This window comes from Orbicella franksi, chromosome 2 (genome assembly GCF_964199315.1).
Source record: "Orbicella franksi chromosome 2, jaOrbFran1.1, whole genome shotgun sequence".
NCBI lineage: Eukaryota > Metazoa > Cnidaria > Anthozoa > Scleractinia > Merulinidae > Orbicella > Orbicella franksi.
The window spans coordinates 16,083,656-16,111,602 of record NC_138146.1 but is presented as its reverse complement, the minus strand read 5'-3'; the positions used below and the strand labels follow the sequence as shown (position 1 = coordinate 16,111,602).

Below are 27,947 nucleotides of genomic sequence, written 5' to 3'. Positions count from 1 at the left end.
TTTTTAATTACTTTCTCGTATCATGCTGCTTTCACGTTTTCAGGCAGTACAGCTATTTTACTTTAACTGATTGTTAGGCTCAGGACAGAACGAGGGCGTTGGCTGGCAGACATGCGCAATTGCAACAGTTGGAAACAATAAACTGTGCGCACCTTTTGCCATCAGCCAGCAACAGCTTGGAAATTGTGGCCATAAGTTGGTGTAAGATGACGGTACCTTTTTGAAAAACGTACAAAGTTTTGGAAAATGCCGCTGAACAACGATGATCAACAGAATCACTCGTTCTTAATCTTATTACAAGAAACAATGATTCCACTTCCTTTCGATGATCTAGCTAGATGGCGATGAAGGCTAAGGTGCATTTTCTCCCGACTTACTTCAAAGACCTTTATTCTATGTAGCTGATCAACGTGTTGTAAAAGTGTATTAGATTTATTTTCAAATGCCGCGTGCACATGTAAATCTCCCGCTTGCAGCGAGCGATTTTATTTGAATGAACAATCTAAGCACTTTATTTTCAGTTTCTCTCACATCTTTTCATAATTACTTCCCAATATTGATAAGGACACGTTGAAGACTCCAATAAGCAGGAAAATACGCTGCTACAGGCCGGTGAAGACCAATTCTTACCACGGGTTCTTTACCGACGCGATCATCCTTTGGTGCTGATTAGAAATTCATACTGAATAATATTTTCACTGCTTTTAAGAATCCAATGGCCTAAGATTTTTGAGGGAAATAGAACAGGGGAAGCAGACTTGATAAGAGAAGTGAACTCCGTAAAAAGAAGGTGTTTTTGATGATGGCTTTCAGTTCAAGATAAGCTCCAGCTTCAGAACATAAAAGATTTAGTGATAATTTAGTTTTCTGGGAATTAGAAGTTGACTCAGGGGCACAAAGGTATTGACAGTCGAGTGATATTACCCCATCCAGCGTGCTCACTATTCTCAACTTTTATTAACCTTACTCTTTCACATCAACTAACGGTTTTCAAATGTAAATCAACAAACATTGAATTGCTTTCATCTAAGACAAGCGCAATTTGGCCCGATACGAGTAAAAAGACTGCTCAGGACAACCAGCCCTTACGTCTTCCCCTGTTTTAACAATAGTGCAAGAAGCATTTTCATCCGGTTTGGTGGTTCATCAGCCGATGGCTTAAGTTGTTCCCTTTTTACGTGGAAATTGTAAAGATATATTAGTTGCAAACATTTGTCTGGATTGGAAATTCCAAGAACTACACTGCTACAACCTAGCTAGGTCAATCAAAGATCTTAGTTTTAAGCGAAATGCTTCTTCATCCGTTCCTGTTGTTGTGTACGTCTTGACTCAAAACATAAGTTCAACTTACTTGTGCGCTGTTCATTTGCGAAGGCTCGCTGTGACAAGTTCAAAATTAAAGAGAGAAACAAATAGAGGTGGCTCTTAGTGTATTTAATTCTCCTGATAGTCTGGCCTCTTTCGGAAATCGTATGCATTGATCGATCCTAATCGCTCTGTGAAAATCAATTTGATACAACTCTGTAAAAACACCTCGAAAGGAAACGTGATGTAGCCAAATTGGCCGATGTTTCCTTGTCTGTCAAGAATTTAACCAGGCCTTATATGAACGACTCACATACAGTTTCTGACAGGACTTACAGATTTAAATAGAAGACGTTTTTCAATTACATCTGCAACCGATATATTAGTGAGAGCTTTCTATTGTGTATTCGAGCTTGTTGGTCATGCAAGACCATCAGTCTTCATCATGGAAACTCCTGCATGGCTGAAACTGTTTTCTTGGCCATCGAAGCTCTGATGCTGTATTGTCCAAGTGAAATTAGCAGTTCAATTTGTTTGGTGTGTATAGATGAAACGAATTTGTCCAAGGTAAAGAAAGGTATTTCGATGAAGTTTAAGATCAATGATGTCACTTACAAGTCGCTTTAGGTAAATGAACTTATTGGCTCAAAGAATGAAACTGAATCACGAGCATGTTTCTGGGAAATACGATAAGTTGAATAATTCTTTCAGTAATGTGATGTACTAATACTTTCAATACGGTTGTTTCTGCTTTCGTTCATCGTCTAGTTTATCAAAACATTTACTACAAGCTATTATTTATAGTATATGTAAATTTCAAACGAATTTTGAAATCAATTTCATGAAAGTTCACTGATGTATACCAATCACACAGTTAAAACCATGAACTTGGCCACAATATCTGCAGACTCTAGTTCCATTTTTTTTGTTCTAAAACGAACAGATATTTTCACAAAATAGCTTCCTATATCTTTCTTGATAATATTCTTCCAATTCAACATTTCACAATGCGTACTGATAATAGACCTGATAATACCCTATTGATTGTAAACTCTTGCGACATAATAGAAGGTAAATTTGCATTTTTGGGAGACAGTCAAGCCACCGGTTAGTCTCACTTGAAGTTCTAGAGCATTCAAGCCACATAATTAGCTTTTCTGAGAAACTATGTTGAAGGGTACACAAAGCACATCATATTGTTTTAATTCTACCTGTTAAAATCATTCAGATTCTAAGCGAGTTTTGAAAAGAAAACATCTGTCTATGACAGAAGTGGTAACGTTTAGTGAATATTGGTTTCAAAGTCGTGACAAAATTGTTTCCGATTGGCCATTAAAAACAAAGTTGACAAAGTTGTGGCAAAACCATGGGGTGTAAAAATAAACCCTTTTATTGGTTGATATTAATCGCATGATTAATTCTAGCATGGGATCTATGCTCTCCATTATCCTTTTTTGGTTAAAAAATGCTCTCTAATTATATTCTCGTATCCTGCTGTTTTTACGTGTTCAGGCAGGACATCTATTTTTGTTTAACTGATCGGTAAGTTCAGGACAGAAAGAAGGCGTTGGCTGACAGACATGCGCAGTTGCAAAAATTGGAAACAACAAACTGTGCGCACCTCAATTCGCCATCAGCCAGCAACAGCTTGCAAATTGTGGCCATTTAGTGTTAACTATTCTGGTGAATAAGTCGAAAGTAAAGGTAAGTTGGTGTAAGATGACCTGCGTGCCTTTTTGAGGAACGTTCAAAGTTTTGGAAAATGCTGCTGAACAACCATCATCAATAGAATCAAACGTTCTTGAATCTTATTGCATGAAGCAATGGTTCTGCGTCTTTTCGATGATCTAGCTAGATCGCATTAAAGACTTAAGTGTGCTTCATCCCGACTTATTTAAAAGACTGTTACTCCATGTTACTATAATCAAGGTGGTGTAGAAGTGGACGATTTAAACGCTGCACTTGTTGATTTCCTCTTCTTGTCACAATTTCAAGTCAGAGCAAGATGGCCATCGAACTTGTTTTTCGAATGAACAATCTTAGCACTTTATTTGAGGTTTCACTTCATTTCTTGAATACTTTCCGAATCATTTCATGCGATCCACACGCCCCAATAATTGTTCAAGTTGGGAATGGGTTTTGGCAACAGTAAGGCAACAGTATTGTGGTCCCAACTAATGCTCTCAAAACCATTCCATCCTTCGGTCGTAATTACAAACTTACTCTACATATCAGTGATCTGTTGCTTTCTGCTGTTAAACAGGGAAACAGTTTAGACCTAAGCTGAAGGCGATTTTGGGGATGGCTTTTTAAGCTTATAATTAAGAAATTTTATTACGTAGTCTTCCACGATTTTCCCATCAAGTGTGTTCCGTCGCTATTCTTAGAGTAAAGCGAACCAGTTTCATTTAATCTTACACTTTCTGCATAAACTAACGGTTGTCGAATGTAAATGAATAAATATTGAATAATTCAACTGAAATTAGCGGGATTTAGCCCAATGCTAAGTGAGATTAAAAATCACTCAGGAGAGCCCTTTAGTCTTCCCAGTGCAAGGAGTATTGGCAACCGACCTGATGAATACAGTGCAGTTAAGATGAAAGTGGAAAATGACGTTAACATAAAACGAAAAGATACATAAGACAATCAGTCGATATCTTGAAATATATTGCCCTGTTACGCCGAAATCCTCATGACATACTGAGCTATGAACGTTTGTTTGGGGTCCGCGAAATTTCAAGAGGCACACTGGCAATAAAACAATATGGCGCAGGCCTAGCTAGGTAAATATAAGACCTTAGCCGGTTAGCAAAATGCATCTTCATCCGTTCCTGTTCTTGTGTATGTGTGGACTCAAAACTGATTAAACATCTGAAGCCTACTTCATGGTGCAGCTAGTTCACCTGACACGTGTTATTTGCTAAGACTCGCTGTCATCAGTTCAAAATGAAAGAGGAAACAAACTGTAGGGATCGTTGGTTGTATTCAATACTCGTAACAGTCTGGCCTCCCTTGAAAATCCTACGCCTTGAGGTAAACTTAATTCTTGAAACTGAAAGCTCACCGCAGAGACTATGAGCCAAGTTAAGAGTTTACGAATGCGTGCATTCAGTCCATTTAGATCAAAACTGAAAGCTGCCAACCTAAGCATTTCTTCGCTCTGTGGTCCACGACGAGAAGACCTAGCGAATTCAAATTTTAGTACTTTGAGTTTAGACCGGCCTTGCAGGTTTTGAATTAAAGACTTTCTACAGCTACATTTACGACCGATAATATTAATAAGCCCTTACTTATGCTGCCTTTAGAATGACTGACTGCCTTTTAGGCTTATATCCGAAGCCGACTTAACTCTTGCTCTTTGCTCAAGAACATCTTCATCGTGGAAACGGCCTGTATGGCCAAAACTGAAACCACAATAATACGGCTAGCATCGGTTTTGCACAACGTTTTCGGTTCTGATCTTGGCATGCAAAACTGAGCTGATGTATTTTGAAGTGAAGTTGGCAGTTTTATTTGTTTGGTGTGTATAAAACCTGTTTAAGATAAAGAATTAAGGTGCTTCGAAGGAGTTGTAATTAACCAATTATGTCACTTTCAATCATAATCACGAACGCATTTCTGGGAAATCAGGTAAGTTGAATTGCTTTCGATCTTTTCTATATCCTACCCGTAGTTTATCAGTTAAAACACTGTCCATATGATATTTCCTAAATGCACACCACTAAAGAATTTCACTGCAGGTGAGCTTAATATTGCTGTAAGCTTACATGTAAACTTAAGTTAAAAACGTTCATATTTGGAAATAAAGTTTAATGTACTGTTATTCTTAATTTTCGATAGTTATACTCAGTATTTAACCTTACCAAACGATGCGCCGTTTAGAGTAATGTGACATTTGATGCCACTAAAGGACACAAAAGTTAAACAATTCCACGAAAAATGCACAACTCGGCAAATCCTGGAAGGGAAATGAAGTAAATGGGCTTAAGTATGCGCTGCTGTCAAGAGTATGCTTTTTCCAGCAGTCTACTTTGGGTAAAGGAATCAGGATTTGGTAAACAATCGGGGATCTGCATATAATTAAAAAGAATCGAGTTTCTGATTTTGTGGTAAATATACCACAATCATTACTGAGTATCCTCTGTTATAACCCAAAAATTTCATGTTCCTAACAACACACCCTATCGACAAATTCCTACCTAGAGTACAACCTTCCTCCCTCGGGATATCAATGCACTTCACAAATTACTACTAGTATTTACCAGGGTTTGTCCAAGTCTACTTCGAACATAAGTCTTGTCATTAATTTTTCTGCGTGACTGGTTCACATGAGACGCCATGGCTGCTGACAGGAATTACTGTCGAAAGTCGTTTCCCGAAAAGTACCGAACGGATTAAATCGAAAAACATCTCTTTTGAAAGGTTTTTTCAATGCGCAGGACAGCTAAAATATATGTTTCTCGTTTGTTGGAACTTTCGCTCCGAATATCCTGGTGCAAATTTTTGCGTATTTAATTTCGAAGTGCTGTTTACTTGCCAGAGTTTGTAGGTCCACGGCGAAAAAAACTGCTTTTCAGGGAACTACCGCAACATTTAGATCGAGAGAGATCTCGTAGGAAAGTAATTTCAATGCACCGGGCAGGAAAATTATCTTCTCTGTGTTTATACCTAAGTTTACTTCGAAAATAAGTCTTGTCATTTCTCTGCCTGACTAGTTCACATGAGGCGCCATGGCTGCTGAACACGCTATCGCATTCTAACCCGTTCGAAAGTCGTTCAGTTTTCGAAAAGTACTGAACCGATTAAGGCGAAAAAGATCTCTTTGGGAGGCTCTTTCAAAGCGCAGGACAGTTCAAAATTTTCTTCCTCTTTCCTTGCGAATTGCGCTTCGAAAATCCAGGCGCATTTTTTGGTTTTTTTGGCATACTTGATTAGCCATTAACATTTAATGTTATTACGTCATTTAAATTGACCAGTTAGGTATCTTTCCTGAAATGGTCTCAAAGTATGACCGCGCCATAAAATTAGATTGAAAAAGATTATCATTGGAAGAGGCCCGGCCCATGTACGGAGGATGTGTTCTCTCAGATCATATTCTCTTGACATTGACTGGTTGAGGAAAGAAAGTAGGCCTTGGCTGACAGACATGCGCAATAACCACAATTGACAACGGAATAAACTGTGCGCATCCTTTGCGCAACAGTTCGAAAATTGGTTTCTGATGTCGAAAGCAAGGTGAGTTGATATAAAATGACTGCGTAGTTCATTTCTATCGAAATTGATCTACTTTGACCTCGGTAAATGCACCGAAATGCATTCTGGTCTACGGCAACGATAAGCAATGGGCGTTTTTTTTTCGCTATGGCAACGACAGGCCATGACCAAAAAAAAGTATTTTGTTTCTGTTTCCTATGACAACGATAGGCCATGGACAATTTTGCTTTTACTGTAATTTATGATACCTTTTCTTTCAAATTAATTTTTTTGGATTAGTTTTTAAATTTACTTAACAGCAAATTTTGTTTACGTTTGAAATTACTTTCATATTTAAAATCATTTTGTTTTTATTTTGTTTCTTGCGCTATTTTCTTTTGATTTAAATTAATTTCTTAATTTATTTACTTTTGATTTTAAATTAGAATATTTTTGTGATAAAAAACAAAATAACATTAAAAAAGAAACTAAAAGAAGCAAAAAGCAAAAAGGCAAGTAAAACATAAATTTACAAGAAACTTGTTAAGACAATGGGTTTTTTCTGTTATGGCATTCCCAGGCCACCATAGAGTGGTATTGAGGGGAATAAACGGCTTTTAGGCAGGTTTCCTATAACATTTTTCGGATGAAATGAGCCGTATTAATATTTTGTTCATTTGTTTGGGGTCAGACCGTTTCAGATCGTTTCACTTCTTCTTTCCAATTTATATAGGCGGAATTTATTTGGAACTTGTTCCTACACCTTTACACTTACACTTTTGATGATCACGGTTTGAGTTTTTTCTTTTACCGGCTATACATTGCCGGATTAGCCTCTCGACGTTTTGAGCTTTATTATTATTATTACTTTTTCCGAGATCGGCTGTTTACAAACTTAGAATAAATGCGCGATTCTGATTTGCTTCAAGATATTTCAAATCGATTAATTTATAGTCCTTTAACGTCCTTAATGCTAAACAGCATTCCAATTTGGCCCATTACTGTGTCTTAACGAACTCAAAGCGTTTGTGAATTGGAGAATGAAAAGGAAATCTCTTGCGTATGTAATAACAACCATTCACAGTGTTGCCATTCGATGACAAACTAGACATAAGGGCAGACAGGAAATTAAACAAAGTTAAAGCGCAAAATTACCATAGCAACGTTTGGCGTGAAATTTCTTGATTCAATAAACCTGTGAAGCCCACGATTGTAAGCGTAATTTGTCACCCACCATATTGAAAGGTGATCAAATATCAGGTCTTTTACAGATCCTACGTACTGACCTCCCTTGCATCATTTGTATTTAATCAAATGATATAATTTTTCATTACGTTTGGTCAAAACTCTTATACAGTCGAAATTCTGCACAACGGCCACTTTGGGGACAGATGAAAGTGGCCGTTGTAGAAAGGTGGCCGTTTGGGGGAGGTAGGGCTGTAACATGACACCGGTTTATTTTCCTGGGGTCCATCATTTTTATCTTTAAAAACTGTTGATGTAGCTTCTAAATAAGTAATACAATCAAAATATTTCAATTAACAGAAACCAAACGAAAACCGAGACCAACAGCGCGCGGTATGGATCAACTGTTCGTGACCTTATACAATAAAAAAATGAGGTTTTGCATACAACGTTCGTCAGTTGTTGATTAACTGGCCGTTGTCGAGAGGTTAGTTTTGGCAGTTGGGACGCCCTTTAGTGGCCGTTGCCGTAGTGGAGAGGTGGCTGTTGTAGAGAGGTTAAAATAAGAGTGAATGTATGGACTGTCCGAAAAAGAAAAGTGGCAGTTGTAGAGAGGTGGCCTTTTGTGGAGAGGTGGCCGTTAGTGGAGGTTCGACTGTAATTTCCCTTACCTGAAGGCTTGGGAAATGAGAACGTGCGTGAAATCCATTCGTCACTCGCTCCCCTCCCATTATGCTATCATTGGTGCATTTCGTGACTATTAGATGACGTAGCGATCGTTTCACAGTTCGCGCGTGTTTTTCTCACGTGCTGCGCTTACGCGCGTGCTTTCTCTCACCAGCTCAGACTGTGCGTTTGTGCAGAGCGGTTGTGTGTTACCAGGCAAAATGACCGACGAAGAAAATGATTTGAGGTAAGTTGTGGAATTTTATTTAGTAAATTAAGTGGTAGATGCAGTCGGCCACTTTCTAATTTATATCGAATGTCGACTGAGGGTTGATCACATTTTGTGCTCTAAGCTAAGGCTGTCCTGTCTGTGCTTGTTGCTCGATGACTTCGATGGGTCTCGATGGCTTCTCGAGAGAATTTTGTCGATGGGAGATCATCTATAAAGTTAACATAATTAAAACTCATGAATCCCAGTGAAAAATTCAATATCTGTAGTCGCTGAGAAAACCCTGACAAATTCAGAATCGCCTCGCCCAGAAATAGGTTATCATGTAGGGTTGTGCACAATAATTAGAGAAGAATAGTCACGTATAAGGTTACATGAATGTAGCTGCGAGCTCACGTTTTGTGTTCAACTCTTTCATTTCCTTTTATTAACTTGAGAAAGTATATCTACTACTATTTCGTAAATTTTATGTGCATGAGTTTTTAGTTTGGAAATGAAAATGTTTTGGGTGGGGTTGTAAATGTCCAACACCTTTTATAAGCTTCCTTTTCTGGTTTCAGTAGTTTTTTCTTTACTTATGTGATGTGAGCTGAAGTCATAGCTTCAGAGAAAGTTCTCTTGTATATTCAGCTACAATTGCTATGATTTTCAAGAAGTACGTGATATTTTTCTCATTCTCTCTGACCTTTCTGCTCAGATATATCATATTAATTGTCACAACCAACTCACGTGATGAAACATACATGGACAAAATAACAATCCTTACAATGTAAGCTGTTATCCAATATCATTAAATGACTGTATTAACTGCACATGGCTAAGGTAAATATTTTCATATATCTGACTGCACCCACCCCTGGCTGTTTAAGAGATCGTTTAATAATTATTACCTTCTGGTTTAGTTGTGCAGTATTGTAATGCATATCGCAAATTAATCACAGTGTGTCCAGGCTCATCACAGATCACTCACAGTCAGTGGCGCAATACTGTAAAAATTAGTATGAAACTTAATATGACTTTAAAAAGTATATTTACTTGGTCTTGGTGGTGACTTTCTCAAAGGTATCCGACAGTCAGACATAGCTTGAATTACACAAGTTACATTTTGAATTTGTCAACAATGCATGGCTGGTATACTAGGAATGGTTTCTTCTCTCTCTGCTATAAATCCCTTGGTTGTCAGTATTATGCCAAAGTTCTAATTGAAAGCACATCAGTGATGTTGAAGACTATGGGTAAATTCATTAGGGGCTGGGCTCCACGAAAATTGACCGGCTGTGAGGACGGTTTTGCCCACCTGGTTTCACCATCTAGAGGAAAGTTTTTCTTGTAAAGAAGTTTGTTCAAAAATTTTTGCCAGCCTGTGAAAACCAATAGACCATTTTACAGTTGTCTGTTTAGTGACCGGGCCTATGAATGGCAGTGAGACAGTGCAGGTGACCTTGTTTTGATAAAGACCTCACTGTTTTTGTTAACTAGTTGACATTTAAATGAGAAAGGCAGAGAGGTCTGTATCAAAGCAAGGTCAGCTCCAGCCTCCCTTGCATTCATAGGCCAGGTAACTAAGCACACAACTGTAAAATGGCCTACATGTATTGGCCTTCTGCTGAAAACATTAATGTAACCCCTGCAGTCTTGGGCAACAAATTCAGGAATAGATAGTATTAAGCCGTTTGCTGCAAAAAAGTCACTGAGGAGTCCATGCCTTTTGGAGTTTATGACACCTTAAGAGTTGATAACTTTTGTTAAAAAATCTCTTTTTCCCAATAACTTGGGGACATTTTAATATTTTATTTTCATTTTTTTTTTAAATGTTCCGGTAGCCTTAAATAATGAACTTTAATTTCCTTGAAAAAAGAAAATTTGGCAAAAGTAGTCCTGTGAAGGTTTGGAGTAACCTAAAAAGAAACTAAATTTTGTTATTCTTTCCTTTCATACCACAAGGAAAGTGTTGATTAATTAACTTAAATCTGGCAGAGGTTATAAGTGCACTTTGTTGGGTGTGTTAAAAGTGTAGTACTTTCATGGGTAACCAACTTGGAATACTGTGCAGTAGGCTCTTCATTTTCCAGAATGACAGTAACTTTTCACTCTCTTCCATCTCTTTTTGTGATGACTTGTTTGACTTCATCTTTGTCCATCCCACTGTCTAAAGAATGGGGAGAAAGTTCTCTTTGTCAATGCAAAAATTTGAATTAAACATTTTAATTAGTGACTGAATTAAAAGAAATGGGTTTTGAATTTCGCTTCAGTCGGCTTGCCATACAGTATATCCTCCAAGTCATATTGCTTGTGTTTAATTTATAAATGACAGTGTTTCTCTGTTCAAGTGTGGTTAATAATCTTTCCAGACTACCTTGCCACGTTATTCCAGTAAAGACTCCATTGCCAGACAAATTTGACTGCTATGTCCTTGTGTGTGAGAATCTGGAGTGGAGTAACCCAGACTGGGATTTTTTGAAGACCCCAATCTTGGAAGCAGCAAAGGTAAATTAAAGCACCCTGTATAATTAATCTTGCAGTCAAATATTATCAAGTTATCCAGTGCAACTGGGGTCTGTGAAGTGCATGAATGTAGGATTGAATAGCTGCCCATCCTCTAACTAACATCGTTCCACTAACGTAGAGTGGGCACAGTCACTTATCCTCTGAACAAAGTGGTATCGGGAGTTGTGTCTCTTGGGTACTCACTTCTTACCACAGTACACGTGCAGTGTTAGAATGAATGAAAATATAAACATGCCTTTAAGTTAACCCTCATTTTTAATAGGAACAGCAAAGGGGCAGAACCTTGTGTCTGCATCATGGAGGTGTCCTTTTGATATTTAGGGATTTTATAAATTTTGATTTCTGTCAGGGACCAAGTTAACAACCACTAGATACATACATGTATCCATATTATGGGGTTGTCTGCAAGTAGAGGTTTGACTGTACACATAATACAAGGTGTATTGATTTCACATTTTTTTTTGCTTGTTTTACAGGTGGACAAAGCTGTTGGTGTTGACACTTTGTTGTTTGCTGATACGGTTCCAGTGGTACGTACTTGAGTGTGAGCATTTGTTTTGGAAGCACTTTCCAGGGTAACTTGTAATGTAAATTTTCACTTAGCAGGAAACTTTTGCTTCTTTTCGTAGGTTCATGCACCAACTGGCCCTGTTAACAGAGATTATGATGATGTTAGGAGGTATGGTGAAGCAGCTGGAAAAGGAATCAAAAGGTAATGCAGTACTGTGTTTCTAAAACAGCTAGATGTATTTCCACCTTGTGAACACTGAAAAATTGGAAGACTTAAGAATCTGGATAAGTTTATTATTCCAAATTTTGCTTAGTAAATCTTTCCTAGTCCTAATAAGCTAATATCTTTGTTCATTTCTAGTTTTTTGTCGCCCCTTTTCTTCCGTAAAGTTTATTTTCAAAACAATTCTAAACATTGCAAAAATCACTTAAGGAAACATAACTTGCAGGTGTAGTCACATAACTTATTCAACTAAGCATTATCGTCAGACTTGAGTGTTTTCATTGTGGTTGAGGACAAAAATCTACATTTGAACATTTTATTCTGAAGGGATGAGAAGTGTCGTTCTGGTCACATACATAGATGTATAATTCATGTATGAATTTGAATAATGTATTCACAAACCAACACAATCGTAACAAGAGCATCTTTGAAAAAAATGATTATTGCACCCCTCTGTGCAACCTTTTATAGTGTATTACTAATTAGTGTCCAAGCAGGATAAATCTCTTAAAATTAGAAAATGCAGTGTTAGGAGTCCATTTCAGGCCCTGACTAATTGCTGTCTTCCGCTCCATCCAGTGTGTGAGGGTCTGTTATTATAATCTTGGATATCTTCCATTATATTTGCACAGGGCAGTGAAGGCAGGAAGCCAGTCTCCCCTTCTGGTCACCATGGCTGGAGATTCTTTCCCTAATGCATGGTCTGTTTCAGCACTGGGAGCACTTCATGCACTTTATGTGGTGAGTATCATGGTAGATATTTAACATTTGGCACCTATTATACAGCAATGGTTTTTCTGTACTAATGATAATTTTTTCTTAAAATTATAGATTTCCAGACAAAAATTAACCATACAAAAGACCAACAAAATGTTGTAACAGCCTCTCAATAGAGGATTTTGGCATTTAAGTTGATTTGATTTTGTACTACAGTACAAAACTACTGCAGGTTTCTTGACTCCTGAAAGGTTTCATCCAGAAAGGTTTCTGAAAAGAAACAGAACAATGAAGGTTGAAATTTCTGCCAAGGCAAATCAGAATGTTTTACCCATAGCCAGGTTGGTCTTGAGTGATCACCAGATAAGCAATCAAAACAGTCTGTTAAATGAAATAATAGCTAATTAAGTTGCACATTTAGAGGCAATATTTCTATAAGTACATTTTGTAATTACAGAAGGTAGGTTTTCAATCTATTAATAAAGATGGAACCATCATTTGCTATCATTGCTATCATTGTTTAACAGTTTGGAGTTTCTCATTTAGCCACTTGAATTGCGAGAAGCATTTCCAGAAAAGAAACAGAAAGTGAAGAAGCTTGGAGTGGCCCTGCTTGATGAAGTAAGTGAAGTTCATAGTAATATAAATAAATTATTGTGGGATAGAAATTCAAGGAAAAACTCCAAAGCTACATTGTGCAGTTCCAGAAAGTATCCATACCTTCCCCACAGAAGGGATTGGAATTTCCTGGTGGGGGGTCTGTAAGACCAAAGAAATTTAATAAATTTACAAAGCTTAAGGTGATTCCTCACATTTGTATTGCGCATCTTTACTGCGCATAATTTATGGCATCATTAGCATGCGCTCATGCATGCGCACATTGAAAACATGGCGGATTTGCCTTGATATTGGGTTCTGTCAGTTCAAAAATGGCTATAGCTCACTAATGAGCTCGGGCATCCCAAATTTTTTTCCAGTCATTTTAATCAACTAATCATTAGCTTTGCATGAGAAAAGACTGATCTGATTTCTTTTGTTGAAAATTGAATAAATTAGGAAAATAGCAGCTGCAGTGTAGTCTTTTCTATTTTGCAGTTTGATAGCCATGGCAGGCAATTTGGTTCCAATATTTTAACAAGGATTCAGCTGTCTGTCGAAATCAAACTTAAAAGGTTTATTTGTGTCCGACACAAGTATTGACTGTAGTTTGAGGCGTGTTTTCATGAGTCTGGGCTCACAAAGAGTTTACATTAACTTGGAATGCGTTCTTCATTAAATAATGCTAAAATGGGACATTTTCAATGCCTCACTGCTCCTTAACTAGCATGGGCACCCCCCTTTTTTATTTTATAATTAAAGTTCTCATATGATAAATATTCATTGGACAAAGTTTGAACAAAAATCTATTGGCAGTTTTATTTGAGGGGAATTACCTTAATTGGAATTTCCAGAGGGGTAGAGAGGTATGGATATTTTCTGGAACTTATAAGGATAGTTACATTGGTGAAGATACAGTACAGCAGTTCCTTTAAAGTCAAACTGGCAGCTTGAACTGGTTCTTCTGATAAGGAGGCAACCTAAAATTTGAAAATTAAAAATGGGTTCAATTCCTTGTTTCAAATACCCAAACCTTACATCCATTCAATATTAGTTATTGATAAATAATTATTATTTAAATTGGATAACAAAGGGCTATACAAACCAGGACATTATATCCATGCGCTAAATGATTAGACCTTCCATACATATGGTGACTGGTGCTGTCAATTGATTTGGTAATTGTAGTTACAATTATTTTGCCATTTCCATCTGCAGCGTAAATGTGACCTGAAATATGTTAAAGCCATAGATTCTGGAAGGTAAGCTTAATTGAGAGAACAGAACATTAAGTCTCCATAAATGACAGTTAAACATTCAGCCGAAGCCAACATACCATCCCAAATGCAAGACTTTGCGAGACGGCGAGACAAGCATTTTTCTTTGCGAGGCCGAGACATTTTGACTTTTTAGATTGGGAGACTGAGACTTCAAAGCACTTTGAGTGCAAGCACGAGACGTTCACACTCTTAAAATTCAAACCCCAGATTTAGTTGAGAGCTACAATGAGCTTGTACAACCTTAAGCCAGCTTCTTGGAACTGACTTGAACTGGAAAGTCAATTATAACACACTACATTATGATATCTAGAGAAAAAATGGCTGGTTTTCTGGCGCCTAAATGGACATTGCAGTAGGTTAGGATTAACTTTTTCTCAGAAAATTTGTAAGTTGCTTCATGGAAAGTCAATATCAAGTGAAGCCAGAAGAAGTCATTTATAAAAACAGATAAAGGAACGAATTGGGACTTCGAGACCCTTAGCCTTGCGAAAAATCGAGACTCCAAGACAGCTTCGCAGAAAAATCGAGACTCCGAGATGCACATAACGGCTAAAAAACGAGACTGCGAGACCCGTGAAATTCGACAAAATTTTGCGAGACCCAGAGTTTTTGAAGGACCATTGGCCACCCCTCATCCCCTTCCCACTTTAAAATTGGTATCTGAATGCAATAATGCATGCATGTTTTTCCAGCTGTCAAGGATAACGTACTAGTGAGGTGTTCCTTTCACATGGTGATCTGGTGTTTGTTATTAGGTATGTGTGTCTAGATATTGGTGGATCTGACCCAGAGAGGATGGCAGCCCCTCGCGTCGAGGAGTACATTCAGGAATTATTTGATGGCTCAACTGCTGTCAGTGTAAGCATCAGTTATGGTGTGGTTCACTTGCATTATTTAAACTTTCTCATTCAATTTTAGTTATCTCTTCAAGTCTTGAGCATCTGTAAGTTCCCCACTTCTGAAATAGTGTTTGACTGTTGTTTTTTATTATTTTAAATAGGTGACAGTTGTTAAAGATGCCACCGAGTTTAAAGCAAAGTATCCACTGTATGAAGCTGTCAATAGATGTGCCAGAGGTTAGTATTGCTCATCAGGGAAAAACAGAATAAAATTGAGTTTTGAACCACTAATTAAAGAGTAGGCATTTGGAGAACAAGATGGGGGAGTTGTAAAGTTCTGACCATTCTTTTCCACCCCTCCCCACCACTTCTCCACCCCCTCCTCCCACTGCACACACAGAAGAAGAAGAGTTGGAAATTTCACCACATCACAGCTTTAAATGTTTCAGTTATGAACAAAAGGAAGGACAATGACTGTCACTGTTTTAGGACTAAAAACTAATGATCACACATACACAACTGGAAATCTCAAATGACCGTCCTTTCTACAGGCATTTAATACTTAAAAGACTTAAGTTTAATAATACTTAAAATGTAGAGGAGTGATGGGAGATCATTTTTTAAAGGAAATTCAGTGAGAATTCTTGAGCATCATCAAATGTCACCTCGTAGAAAACTCAAGGTCATGAGGTAGTTGTTGATTAGGTGCACTACCCCTTCTTGTTTACCATTCTAGTTGTTGACAGACATACTGGCAGAATTATCAATCTGGAATATGTTGGAGAGGGGGAGATCAAAAAAACTCTCCTTTTAGTTGGAAAGGTAAATGAAAATAAGTAACATCTATTAAGCTTTGTGATCACAACTGAATTGTACATCCCTATGATGCCGCATGTGTAGACATTTCAAAATATCAAAAATAATCTGCCTCTCCTGAAAGCAAGTTGATCAAATCTCTGATGCAAAATTCCTTCTGATGACAAGTTTGCCTCACAATATCTTCCCCCACCCCCCTCTCCCCACAATAGAAAGCCAGGGGCTTATTTTTTTATTTAGACTTAAATCCATTGACGCCTATGCTGGCCGTAACTGGCCGGGACGGGCATTGCCCTTTGTTCCACTTCTGATCCGTGTCATCAGCTTTGACCAAAATTGGCTTTGTCCATACTTGAGGAGGAAAAGATCTTTCAAATAATGCCCAGATCAGAGTGATTGGGTCAAAAATGTCCAAAAAATGTGTTTTTTGTTAAACGTCTCTCAGAGTCAATGGGTTGAAGAAAGATATATATTAAGGTTCAATTATTATTAGCCCCCTATTATGGAACTTGTTTTGTATTGTGATGTTTCATATTGTGATATTTCATTTCCTTTTTTTATTTTTCATGTTTTGTGATGTGTCATGTTTATTCAATGACTCTGGGACTTATTTTGTAGCTTGATTTCTTATAATCAGCCACCCTTCTATCGACTGACTACTTGTAGGTTTCTTGTGTTAAAAATTGAAATTTACTATTAGGTGATTTGTTCTTCGTTTTTGTCACTTTCTCTGTGGTGTATCTGGGATGAAGGAAAATGAATAGTTTTAATAAAGAATATTGAATCTTTCATTCCTTTATTGCAGGGTGTTACATATGACACTGGTGGTGCTGATGTTAAAGCGGGCGGAGTAATGGCTGGAATGAGCAGGTAAGAATTCTGATTTGTGTTTTGCACAGGGTTTACATTATAATGTCAGTCTGAGGCAGTTTGATAGTGTGTTACTGATGTACAATAAGACCCTCGCACCTGAAACATAATTTCTGAAAAATTATCTATATGAGAACCTTGGGTTGACTGAATATCAGTTATCAGTAACAGTCTTTCTCTGGGCTACTCTCACATGACCAATCACTCTTTGCTAGTCTTATAGGCAGTGGGTCACGGTGTGCAACAGCTAAAAATCCTTTTGCATGCATTGCATACCTTTAACACTACTACCTTGTACCATTGGCCTGTGATGTGTACAAAGAACTGCTGCTACATAGGTCTCTTCTGCATTGCATACCGATAACACTATTACCTTGTACCATAGGTCTGCAACACATAAATAGGACTACACAAGGCTGTTGCCTAAGGAAATTTTTAAGGAGCCCAAGCCAGTTTTTTAGGAGCCCAGAATAAATTTGCCATGGTCAATCCAGGGGGTCGGGGAGATTGGGGAAGACAGGGGGGGGGGGCGTGGAGTGAATTTGGAAATTTAGGGGAGGGGTCCGGAGGCAGAGATTTTCCATGAGACACTAATATGGTCTGTTAGTATAAATCTACTAGCGTTCTATCGCGAATGGCGTTCTCTGATTGGCTACGCTACTCACATTCTATTCTGGGATAAATAGTGAGTAGCATAGCAGTGTACGCAGGGGGCTGCTTCTTTGTGTTTTCGAAGTGTCTGTGAAGAGGATTTAGATGAAAGTTTTGAACGACTAGTAGATTTATACTAAAACAATTAGATTAGTTGCTCTCAATTTCTATGTGTGATAGTTGACTCGGGCTGCACCCTCGTCAACTATCACACAATAGAAATCGAGAGAGCGAATAACCTAATTGCTTAATATCAATCAAATTCTTGAAATAAAGTGTTCAGCAAAGTGATGAGGTCATGACTGAGAAAGAACACTATTTGTGGTCAAACAAATTCAATAATTGGCGTATGCATGCAAGTGCTGCGGCTTTTTTACAAAAATTTGTATTGCTGCTTTTGTTTTTAATTTAGCAATTCTCTTTTAACAAAACAGAGTACATTTTACTAATCATGAAATGGAAGTTGCAAATGAAAACAAATAAAAATGGAAGAGGCATTTGGGGCATTTGAATTTGGCCTCACTGAAATGTGCTTTCCTTCCCCGGGCTTCAGTTGTTTTTTTAGGCAGCATTACTGCATTGTATTGGCAGTGTCTTAGGAGACAATATATTCTCGTATATTGGGCGGAGTCGTGACAATTCCTTTGATAATTTAAAATATAAAACCCTAGTATGCAAAAAGAATTGCAATGATGTTTTCTTTTTGCTGGTTAGCTACTTGAATATTTTGACTGTTAAGTCATAAATGTCCTTTCAGAAACTACAGAAATTCATTCAGTACAGCTAGGTGAAGTTTTCCAAAGTATTGGACAGAAAGCCCAAGAATTTAGAGACATTTATCTTTATTCAATTGTAAATATAATGTCAGCAGCATGATCACTCCATTTCCAAAAATATTTGTTATCAAAGTAGTTATTTTGCAACTGGAATCAGTAGGGCATCAACAGAGACACAATCCGTTGGCATACATGACGTACATTTATTCAATACTGGGCTTGGAATGCATTATAGGGCGATTTTCAAATATGGCTGTTTTCGGCTGTCTTGTGAGCGGAGAGAGACTTTGTTGCCGTGTTTTGGCCTATATTTCTCGTGTTAAAAGCAAAACAGGCTCAGAGAAGATGTTGTTTTCCGTTTAATTTATTGTGTGAATGATGTTTTGACTGATTTCATGAGAACATTGAAGTCATCAGGCAGATTAGATGGGAATGAAAACTCCATGTTTAGGTGCCCACTCGGGCTCCTTGGACAAAACCTAAGTCGCCCACACTCATAACTTAGGCGCCTCAGGCGACCGGGCACCCGTTAGGCAGCAGCCTTGACTACAGCTACACAGTCCTCAGCACACATTGTGTACTTTTATGTTATTGACCTGCTACATAGCCCTCTGTATGCATGGCGTACCTATAACACTATCACCCTGTACCATAGGCCTGCAATGTGTGCAAAGGACCGCAGCTACATAGCCCTCTGCACGCATTGCGTACCTATAATGCTAGGATATTGAAGCATGTAGCTCCATGTAATAATAATAATAATAATAATAATAATAATAATAATAATAATAATAATAATAATAATAAACTTTATTACCGTGTCTAAAATGTTTAGCTGAGGGGAAGCGTTCCCTCTACTAATTGTGGACGCCTACCTAAAAAAATTACAACTATTACAATAATAAGAAAAATTTATGTGATAAAAAAGCTATATACATGATTATTATTAAAATTCACAAAGGTGGCAATGTAACAATACCTTAGTGATTTTTAGGTCAATTTTAATTCAAATTGTTTTGTTAAATTTATTTTAAGGGACAAGTGTGGTGCGGCAGCTGTGGCAGGGTTCTTTCAGGTACATTTGTTACTGTTGTTGTTATGGCTGGGCTAGCTTATGCGTCCCATGGCACGACAAGGACTGATGATTAGCAGGTTCACCTTGTCCTAACTCCTATCATGGTTTGGAAAAGATCCAGCCCAGCAGTGATCAATCCATGCAAAATGATTCATGGTTGTATATATTTTTTATTGTTTAGACTCTGGCCATGCTGAAGCCAAAAGGAATAAAAGTGCTGGGTACAATGGCCATGGTGCGCAACAGTATAGGAGGAGGTAATATAGAGAATCTTATTATAGATTAAGAGAAGGTTTTTTTTTTCTTGACATTGTGAAAAGGTAAAGGCAAAAACGTTATACACTTAATCACTGGTCCCTTGGGAAACAGTTAAGTTTGTTTTTTCCAAACTATTTCTCTCAGGGCAAGTGATTAAGTGTTGTTTTATTGCTGGAGTTGAGAGCAAAGTTTAAGTCAGGTAGAAGTCAAAGTAACCTATGGTTAATAGGAAAGTGGGCAACAATTGCTTAGTAAAAATATTTTACTTAAAAATATTGTTGACCTACCTGGCCAACATTTAGATTTAGCCATTGACACATGACCATACATCAAGCAATGGGGGTGTGCATTGGATTGGACTTAACTCCAGCTATATAACAATGAATTCTTTTCGATAAAAATACTGGATGTTTCCGACCAGAGAGTGATCAGCTTATTTTATTGGTACGCAGTTTCAGCTTGTCATGTGACATGTCATAGATTGATAATAAAAATGATGAAATATATGTAAGTTATTAAATGAATTTTGTGTCTAATTCTTATAGAGGGTTACGTTGCTGATGAAATAATTACATCTGCTGCTGGTACCAGGGTGAGAGTCGGAAACACTGATGCTGAAGGCCGTATGGCCATGGCTGATTCTCTTCATTACATGAAACTGAAGGTAAATGACAGACAATGGCCTTGGTTAATTTGTACAGGGCAAGATTTAGTCTGCAAGCAGACTCAGGTTGGATCCTTGCACCATATTGCACAGAATCCTTGCTGTATTAGGAAAACAACTAGGGTTTAGCTTTAGTTTCCAAATCACTTTTTAACTGATTTATCAAACTGAGATTCAGTGAGTATTTATATCAAGTTCTCATATTTGTATTTTTTGTTTCAAAGGCTCTTGAAGAGAAGGTTCCTACTCAGATTGTAACCATTGCCACTCTTACTGGCCATGCTGTCATTGCTATGGGCCCTGCCTACTCGGTGTGTACCATTTTCCTTGTCATAGTATCTCTTCCAGAAACTTGTTGTAGCACTGACCAAGACAACAAATAACAGCTAGCTGGAGGTTTGTAGAATTACCTGACAAAGAAACAAGCGCCTGTGGTGACATTATTAACTGTAAATTTCAGTAAGTTGGAAAAAAAAGACTGAGAGACTGACGTTGAATTCAGCCAAGGCATATTGTTTGATGTAGAGCCAGGTCTCAAATCACTTCAAACCCTCAAGGCATCCGCGACCGCAAGACATGCAGTGGATGGACAGTTCTTCCTCCATGTGACCAAAAGTCAAAATGGCATAAGATCAGGGTCATTTGATTACCTGTTGCATACTAATTAGAATGAAAATAAAAAATCTTACTCTGAATGAAAACAAAATTGGAACAAATATAAAAAATACAGAACGCATGTAAAAGAAAGAGAGCAATTAAAAAATACATGGGCTAAACACTTATATATAAATTACTAGGAAGATATATAAAAAATATAGAAGCAAAATAAAATATACAGAAAGGTAGAAATAAAAAGAATAGGGCACAGAAATGTAATTGATGTATTACATATTTAAGTTGCTTGAAAATTCACTGGAAAGGTGCGCCATACTGCCAAACTACTTCTAACAAATGGTAACTGCTCAAACATTGAAAAGATGGGTACAACTATTTTTATTAGTACTAGACTATTTAACAACTTGAGAAGATACAGTGAGTGTATGACTGTTTACCATATCAAATATATTTCATTTGATAGATTGTCCTTGACAATGGACCAGCAGCTCGCACGAAGTTTGCTCAAAATGTCCAAAAAGGTAGCTGTCGTACATTTTTAACTTCAACGTAATAACAAACTGTGTAGAATCGTTATTATTATGTTCACAATAAAGGAAGTTTTTTTTTTCGAGGGCAGATATTAGTAAAACAACATGTTAGATCAGTCAGAAAAAAATCACGATTTCTACTAGAAGAGTATGAAGCATCGACTGTCATCTTGTCAGAGATCTTCCTTTTTAGGACGTCTTACATTCGTTTTATACACCCCTGCATGCAACGTTGTGGGACTCTTCAAGTGTGTATTAAGACAACACTGAAGACCATTCATGATGACAAAAGGATATTTTGCAGAACTGTCCCTTATCAAAAGAGTGAACAATTTACATGTAGTGGGATGTCTTTCCCTGTGCACCTGATAAATTTATTGTTCTTGTAATTCTTATCTTGTACATTGTACTCTGTTAGCTGGACACGACATGGGTGATCCGTTTGAAATTTCAACAATTCGGAGAGAGGTGAGTATGTTGGTGCTTTTAATGCATTTAGAAATTAGAATGTACTTCAATTTTTATGATGAAAAGTAAGGACTGTAGTGGAATATTCTGCCATTAGTTGGAAGGTTACGATTTTCAAGAAATGGACAATTTAGAAAGGTGTGGTAGCCCAAACGAACTTGAAATTGCATTTTTATCTAATAGACATTTTTGTATCACTAGAAAGGACTTGGAAAATATTTTTCACTAATCTGTTCTTCAGTTTTCACTAACCTGTACCTTCTCTCAAATCGATTTATCTTTATATTTCTTTATTAAGGACTATGAGTTTGCAAAGGCCAAATCAGAGTATGCAGATGTATTACAGTGTAACAACTCTCCCTCCAGCCGCACCCCGAGAGGACATCAGTTCCCTGCAGCGTTCCTCATCCGAGCATCAGGATTGGATAAGGTTATTAGAGATACATATTTTTATTGCATGGCAAGGTAGTCTTGAGGTAAATCCAAGTGTTTTGAGCGATTCCTCCTCGGTCGGGATTTTTCCATACGTATCGTTTCTATTTTTGCCTCACTCATCGCTCACTTTGCCGAAATGCCATCGAGAAGGAAAGCAAGCTGGAATTTAAGCGAAACCAGTAAAAGCCTTATTCGGACATGTCAGAGTTGTGGTTTTTGTTGATTCTTGATCCTTGGACCATTACATTTTCAACTAGAAGAAAGTTTAGTTCAGAAACCCTGCTTCCAAAGTTTATTTCGAGTGGTTGTGCTAAACAGGAGACAGACTCTCGGATTGAAGACTGCTGTGCAGTTTCAAAATAAAATCGAATTTTTTATTGTTTAGGATAGACTTGTTATTTCGCGAGAGAGCTGCCAATATTGACGAATTGTTTTGTCCTTCTAGCATGGTATTGACTCAGACAAGCCACTTTGCTACTCACACTTTGACATTGCTGGATCAAGTGGCGATTTCCCACAAGTACCAACTGGTGCCCCTGTGGTTGCCATGGCGGAACACTTCTTGAAAGACCACTGCTAAATGGATCATAAGCTCACGACACAATCTTACCTTGTTAGAGTTAAAACACTGAGATAATGTCAAGCTTTTTATAGCTGATAGCTTTTGTTTTTGCTTTGCTGAAATTCTGATTATTTGTAGGTAAGGACAGCCGGGGGACAATAGAGCTAGAGGCTGAAGGAGTCGCCTTGGCATTTGTTATGATCCAAAACGGAGGCTTAGAGTACCATTTTTCAAACAATTGTACGTGAACTGTTTAAGACTGGCCTGTGAAACGACTGTCTGGTCTACGTTAAACCTACAACTCACTTATGACTTTCCTGACAAAGTCTTGCTCATATAAAAGTAACCCAATTAGTTGTAACATCTTTCAAGTCACGTAAGACAGTCGCGATGAAAAGTCGCACCGTCGAAATCCACTCTTAGACATCAACAAATGATAAATTTTGGTGGAGCGTCAAATGATAACTGCACAAAAGCAAAGGCGAATTAAAGATTTGAGCGATGACAACTTAATTTTTTTTTTTTCATGGAGTGATAGGGTAAGTGGGGACAAAGAACTCACAAAATCATATTTGCAGGTGCAAAATAAAAAAAGCGCGACAGAATTTGATACTAATAAATGGCTAGGCTTTTCAGAAGTATTTCTAGATAGTTAATGAAAAGATTGGTGCTACTGTAGGAAATTCAATAAAGGATATTCTTAGTCTTATGTATAGAATTCAATCATTGGGTATGTATTTTTTCCGTCATCCTTGTAGTGTGTTCAAAAGTTGTTCAAAAGTTGTTCAAAAGATAATAGTCAGGAAGCACTGTCACGCAGGGCGCTTACTTTTCATTTTCGCTAAACATTTTGAGTAGAAGCAGGCAACATGGCTTAAAATCTTCGTCTTGCCATCCTGATTAAGAGTTGTGCTGTTGCCCACTCCAAATGTTATGATATCTGTCATTAAGTGGGTTTTTTGTGTAGGCCCTTGCTCCTGTAGCATGAAAATGAGGCTAAACTGTAACATTTATATAAACCCAGTAAAAAAGTGTTCAATACGATTGGGAAATAGCTGAATCTTTGCTACTTGTTGTTTAGAGCTTGATAGACAGTAGGTTAGGAGATAAAATGCGTCACGTGATCAGTTATGAAAAGTCACGTGACTTTCCAATAAAATCGATTTTAAAGCATCAAAGACGCTCTATTCACACTTTCCTTTAATATGGTTTTCAACTTAGTGACGTTTCTCATTTCGATTTACACATCCAACAATAAAAACACAAAAATGCAATAGGTGATCAGCTATGATGGGTCACGTGACTAGATAACCGTTGAATAGATACTGAAGTAGCCTTAGCTGTGTGAATAGTGATTGATTAATTGTTTCAGTAAGCTTTTCAGGAATTATTCTCTATAAAAAATAAAAAAAATATGTTTCATGGGGCAAATATGTACTTCAAAAAATTTTATTTAGAGCAATGTATTTTGAAAATTAATATAAAAATAGAATCTTTTAATTATTTTTCTCAATTTAAAAAAAAGAATGAATACATACATTCGCCTTGGAATCCGGTCGTGATGTAGATGTGAATACGTTGCCTCAAAGCGAGCTTGCTCCAGTCCCAAAGTCACTTACTACCCTAGACGGAAGTCTGCGAGAAACAGGGAAGTCGGATCTTGGTACCATTTTACAAGGAAATGTCTGAAATGCCCATCAACCAGAGTCAAACATGCACTATTATTCATGGAATGGCAGCTGTTCAGTCCCTCGCCAACTCTTAAGGAGCAAAAACCTTTGTGGAGTGGAGTGACCGATTTCTTCGTCATGTTACTTCCTATCAGTTTTCGGACAGTTGTACAAGGGTTGACGTGCTATTTGACAGATATGTGAAGAACTCGATAAAAGGAGGAACCAGAGACAAGCGCAAGGAGAAGAAGAGCACAGGGATTAGGCGCAGTGTGGATAACAGAGATCAGAGAATTGGAAACTGTGAAAGGTTCATCATTCTAGAAGATAACAAGGCTAGCCTGGCTCATTTCCTCTCGACTGAAATCTCTGAGAGTTACAGCGCGCCTCCTGGGCGAGAACTGGTAATCAATGGAGGCTTCAAGGATACACTGAAGGTGTGGTCATCTGACACATCACGACAAGATGTAAGAGAGCTCGCATCAGATCATGAGGAGGCAGATACTAGAATAGTACTGCATGCCCGAGACGCAGCAGCAAGAGGGTACAAGCAAGTCAACATTTTGTGTCGTGATACGGACGTTCTTGTCCTCCTTTTGGCACACCGAGAGCAGCTTTGTCAAGAGATATGGATGTTTGCGGGTACATCAAGACAAAGGCGTTACATACCAGTTCACAGAATCCCGCTCTCCGAGGAGAAGAGGAGGTCGCTTCTGGCATTTCATGCCATTACTGACTGTGACACGACAAGCCAGTTCTATAGTGTGGGCAAGGCATCGGCATGGAAAGTCTTCGAAGATGCATCTGACCTCTTGGAACACCTTGGAGAAGAAAGCCAAAACAGTGCTGACGTTCTTGCCAAAGCTGAAGCCTTTGTATGCAAACTCTACAATCCAGGAGCACAAGAGGTGGAAATCAACAAAGAAAGAGCGGCAGCGTTTCGCAAATCCAAGAAAGATCTTGACGCCCTACCTCCGACTCAAGATAAACTGACTCTCCACATAAAGCGGGGAAACTATCAGACCATGGTATGGAATAAAGCGCTGGAACCATGTCCTTCTCTCTCAAGGCCTGAAGACAGTGGATAGTACTACAGTGAAGGCCTTCTGAAGCCAAAGTTAATGACGCGAGAAGAAGTGTCAGCGGCGTGTTTACAGTTAGCATACTGTGGGTGCTCCTGAGAAGGCGGATGCTGTGTAAACCGATGCTGCACTTGCGTTTGACTATCTCTTTACTGTTCCAAGGCATGTAAATGTGGCGACAGGTGCAGAAACGACAGGAACACTGCAGCAGAGACGAATGAAGCATGACCTACAACTTTGACAAGGTGGAAGTCACATTGTGGTCTTGTGTAATATAAGATACTTTGCTTATGGTTTATAAGCTTGTATTTCTGGCTTAAACCGTGCGTCCAAGTAGAAGAAAGTTCAGTCTTTTTACATGAAAAATCCTAACTCATGGGAAATGTTACATAGGTTGGAAACGCTATAGAATGTCTGAAAATAGAATGATTTCATTACATCACGTGACCCATCATAGCTGATCACCTATTGCATTTTTGTGTTTTTATTGTTGGATGTGTAAATCGAAATGAGAAACGTCACTAAGTTGAAAACTATATTAAAGAAAAGTGTGTATAGAGCGTCTTTTATACTTTAAAATCGATTTTATTGGAAAGTCACGTGACTCTTCATAACTCATTACGTGACGCATTTTATCTCCTAAACTACTGTCTATCAAGCTCTAAACGTCAAATAGCAAAGATTCAGCTATTTCTCCATCGTATTGTACACTTTTTACTGGGGTTTATATAAATGTTACAGTTCAGCCTCGTTTTCATGCTGCAGGAGCGAGGGCCTAGACAAATAACCCGCTTAATGACAGATATCAAAACATTTGGAGTGGACAACAGCACAACTCTTAATCAGGATGACAAGACGAAGATTTTAAGCCATGTTGCCTGCTTCTACTCAAAATGTTTAGCGAAAATGGTTTTTTCGGCGAGCTGCCTCCTGACTATAATCGATGTATAACGTTTTACAGTTTATAAATCACCGACTATCCAGTGAACAGCTTAGTTTGTTTTGCCAAAAATTATCCATCCAATAGGGATTTATCCGGCGAAGAACGTTATCCACTTGAAACTTTGAACAACTGGGTTTTGATGTCAAGCCGCCTCCGAAAGTTACCATTGAGGGAGCATGGCTAAGGCTGATCGATGATGAGGCTGTCATCTTTCGAACTCAGTGTCAATCCTTTCAGGTGCCACTGTCACAAAATGCTGAAAAACAAGAGTTTCCGCGCCTTCCATCGTGGGTTCTCTCAATCTTCCACGGTGAATTTCCCCTTGGGCTTGCTAGTTTTACCAACACCGTTTCCAGCACGTTTTCTTTGTCGTTCCTTGTTCTGTTCCTTCCTTTTTCCTCGTGATTTTCCCTCGTGGATTTCCCTCGTGATTTTCCCTCGTGATTTTCCCGCGTGATTTTCCCGCAGCCAACCCTAGACCGAAACTTAACTCCGTGAATTCCCCAGTTCCCTTTAGCGTTAATTGCCTGATGAATGTGAACACATAATTTGATTGGCTAGATTCCTGGCTAGATTTTCACTAATTCAAGGCTAATATCCTTCCCGAAAATATCCGCTTGTTCCATAACAGCACCTGCAGACCTTAAACAGATTGTGTCAGGCGATTTAAAACGGGAGCAAACTACAGGCCAGAAATGGTATTCATCTTAGTTAAAGAATCGAACCAATCAAGTCAGTGCCTTCACAGCCCGTTTTACTTGATGTACAGGTCCTGGCGGCCAAGAGGGACAGGTGGCTCTGTGAACGAGACTGCGGAAACTTAAAGAGTGGGCGAAGGAACCAGGGAACGCACGGGGAATGTTCTGAGGGAAGCCCCTGTAATGATGTTTTCCATGTATCCTGTGTACGTACTCTCCCCGTGTCCTGTGCTTTCCACGTGCTTTCTACGTCGTTACTCCTCACGTCCCATAGTAGATGCTTTCGTTTGCTCACGCTTGTCTTCCCTGGTACGTTCATTCATGCCCTTCCCCTTGTACTCCTATTACTTCCCTACGGGTTATCCCCATACATTCCCTCTTACGTTTCCCTACGCGTTCTCTTGTGCGCGTTCTCTTGTGCGCGTTCTCTTGTGCGCGTTCTCTTGTGCGCGTTCTCTTGAGCGCGTTCTCTCTTGCGCGTTCTCCTTTGTGCGCTCTCTTGTACGCGTTCTTTGCAGAGTAAAATTTATTGTGCGTGATTACGTGAAAGCACAAGTGATTCTTAAGAGAAACACACAAGAG

The 27,947-nt window shown here is 38.3% G+C and overlaps 2 protein-coding genes across 5 annotated transcripts in view; both read left to right on the top strand.

Moving 5' to 3' along the window:
- The window catches only part of LOC145478260 (putative aminopeptidase W07G4.4), a 27,731-nt gene extending 3,328 nt beyond the window's left edge, over window positions 1-24,403 (top strand). For 3 of the 4 annotated variants that reach the window (XM_081456220.1, XM_081456219.1, XM_081456218.1), the window contains 19 exons: window positions 8,525-8,596; window positions 10,930-11,065; window positions 11,563-11,616; window positions 11,716-11,798; window positions 12,452-12,560; window positions 13,083-13,157; window positions 14,352-14,395; window positions 15,169-15,271; window positions 15,414-15,489; window positions 15,989-16,074; window positions 16,874-16,938; window positions 19,401-19,440; window positions 19,622-19,697; window positions 20,244-20,362; window positions 20,587-20,673; window positions 21,441-21,498; window positions 21,926-21,975; window positions 22,274-22,405; window positions 22,856-24,403. In XM_081456220.1, the coding sequence (XP_081312346.1) occupies window positions 8,571-8,596; window positions 10,930-11,065; window positions 11,563-11,616; window positions 11,716-11,798; window positions 12,452-12,560; window positions 13,083-13,157; window positions 14,352-14,395; window positions 15,169-15,271; window positions 15,414-15,489; window positions 15,989-16,074; window positions 16,874-16,938; window positions 19,401-19,440; window positions 19,622-19,697; window positions 20,244-20,362; window positions 20,587-20,673; window positions 21,441-21,498; window positions 21,926-21,975; window positions 22,274-22,405; window positions 22,856-22,990 (1,554 nt within the window). In that variant the 5' untranslated portion in view covers window positions 8,525-8,570 and the 3' untranslated portion in view covers window positions 22,991-24,403. Of the gene's footprint in view, window positions 1-198; window positions 3,010-8,524; window positions 8,597-10,929; window positions 11,066-11,562; window positions 11,617-11,715; window positions 11,799-12,451; window positions 12,561-13,082; window positions 13,158-14,351; window positions 14,396-15,168; window positions 15,272-15,413; window positions 15,490-15,988; window positions 16,075-16,873; window positions 16,939-19,400; window positions 19,441-19,621; window positions 19,698-20,243; window positions 20,363-20,586; window positions 20,674-21,440; window positions 21,499-21,925; window positions 21,976-22,273; window positions 22,406-22,855 lie in introns of those variants that run through there. The other variant, XM_081456217.1, reaches the window with a different exon arrangement.
- LOC145471069 (uncharacterized) lies at window positions 23,681-27,874 on the top strand. Its single transcript, XM_081454797.1, has 2 exons — window positions 23,681-23,702; window positions 24,739-27,874. The coding sequence occupies exons 1-2, from the start codon at window positions 23,681-23,683 to the stop codon at window positions 25,728-25,730; spliced, it is 1,014 nt and encodes a 337-aa protein (XP_081310923.1). The 3' UTR covers window positions 25,731-27,874.
- Window positions 27,875-27,947: the final 73 nt, after the last annotated feature.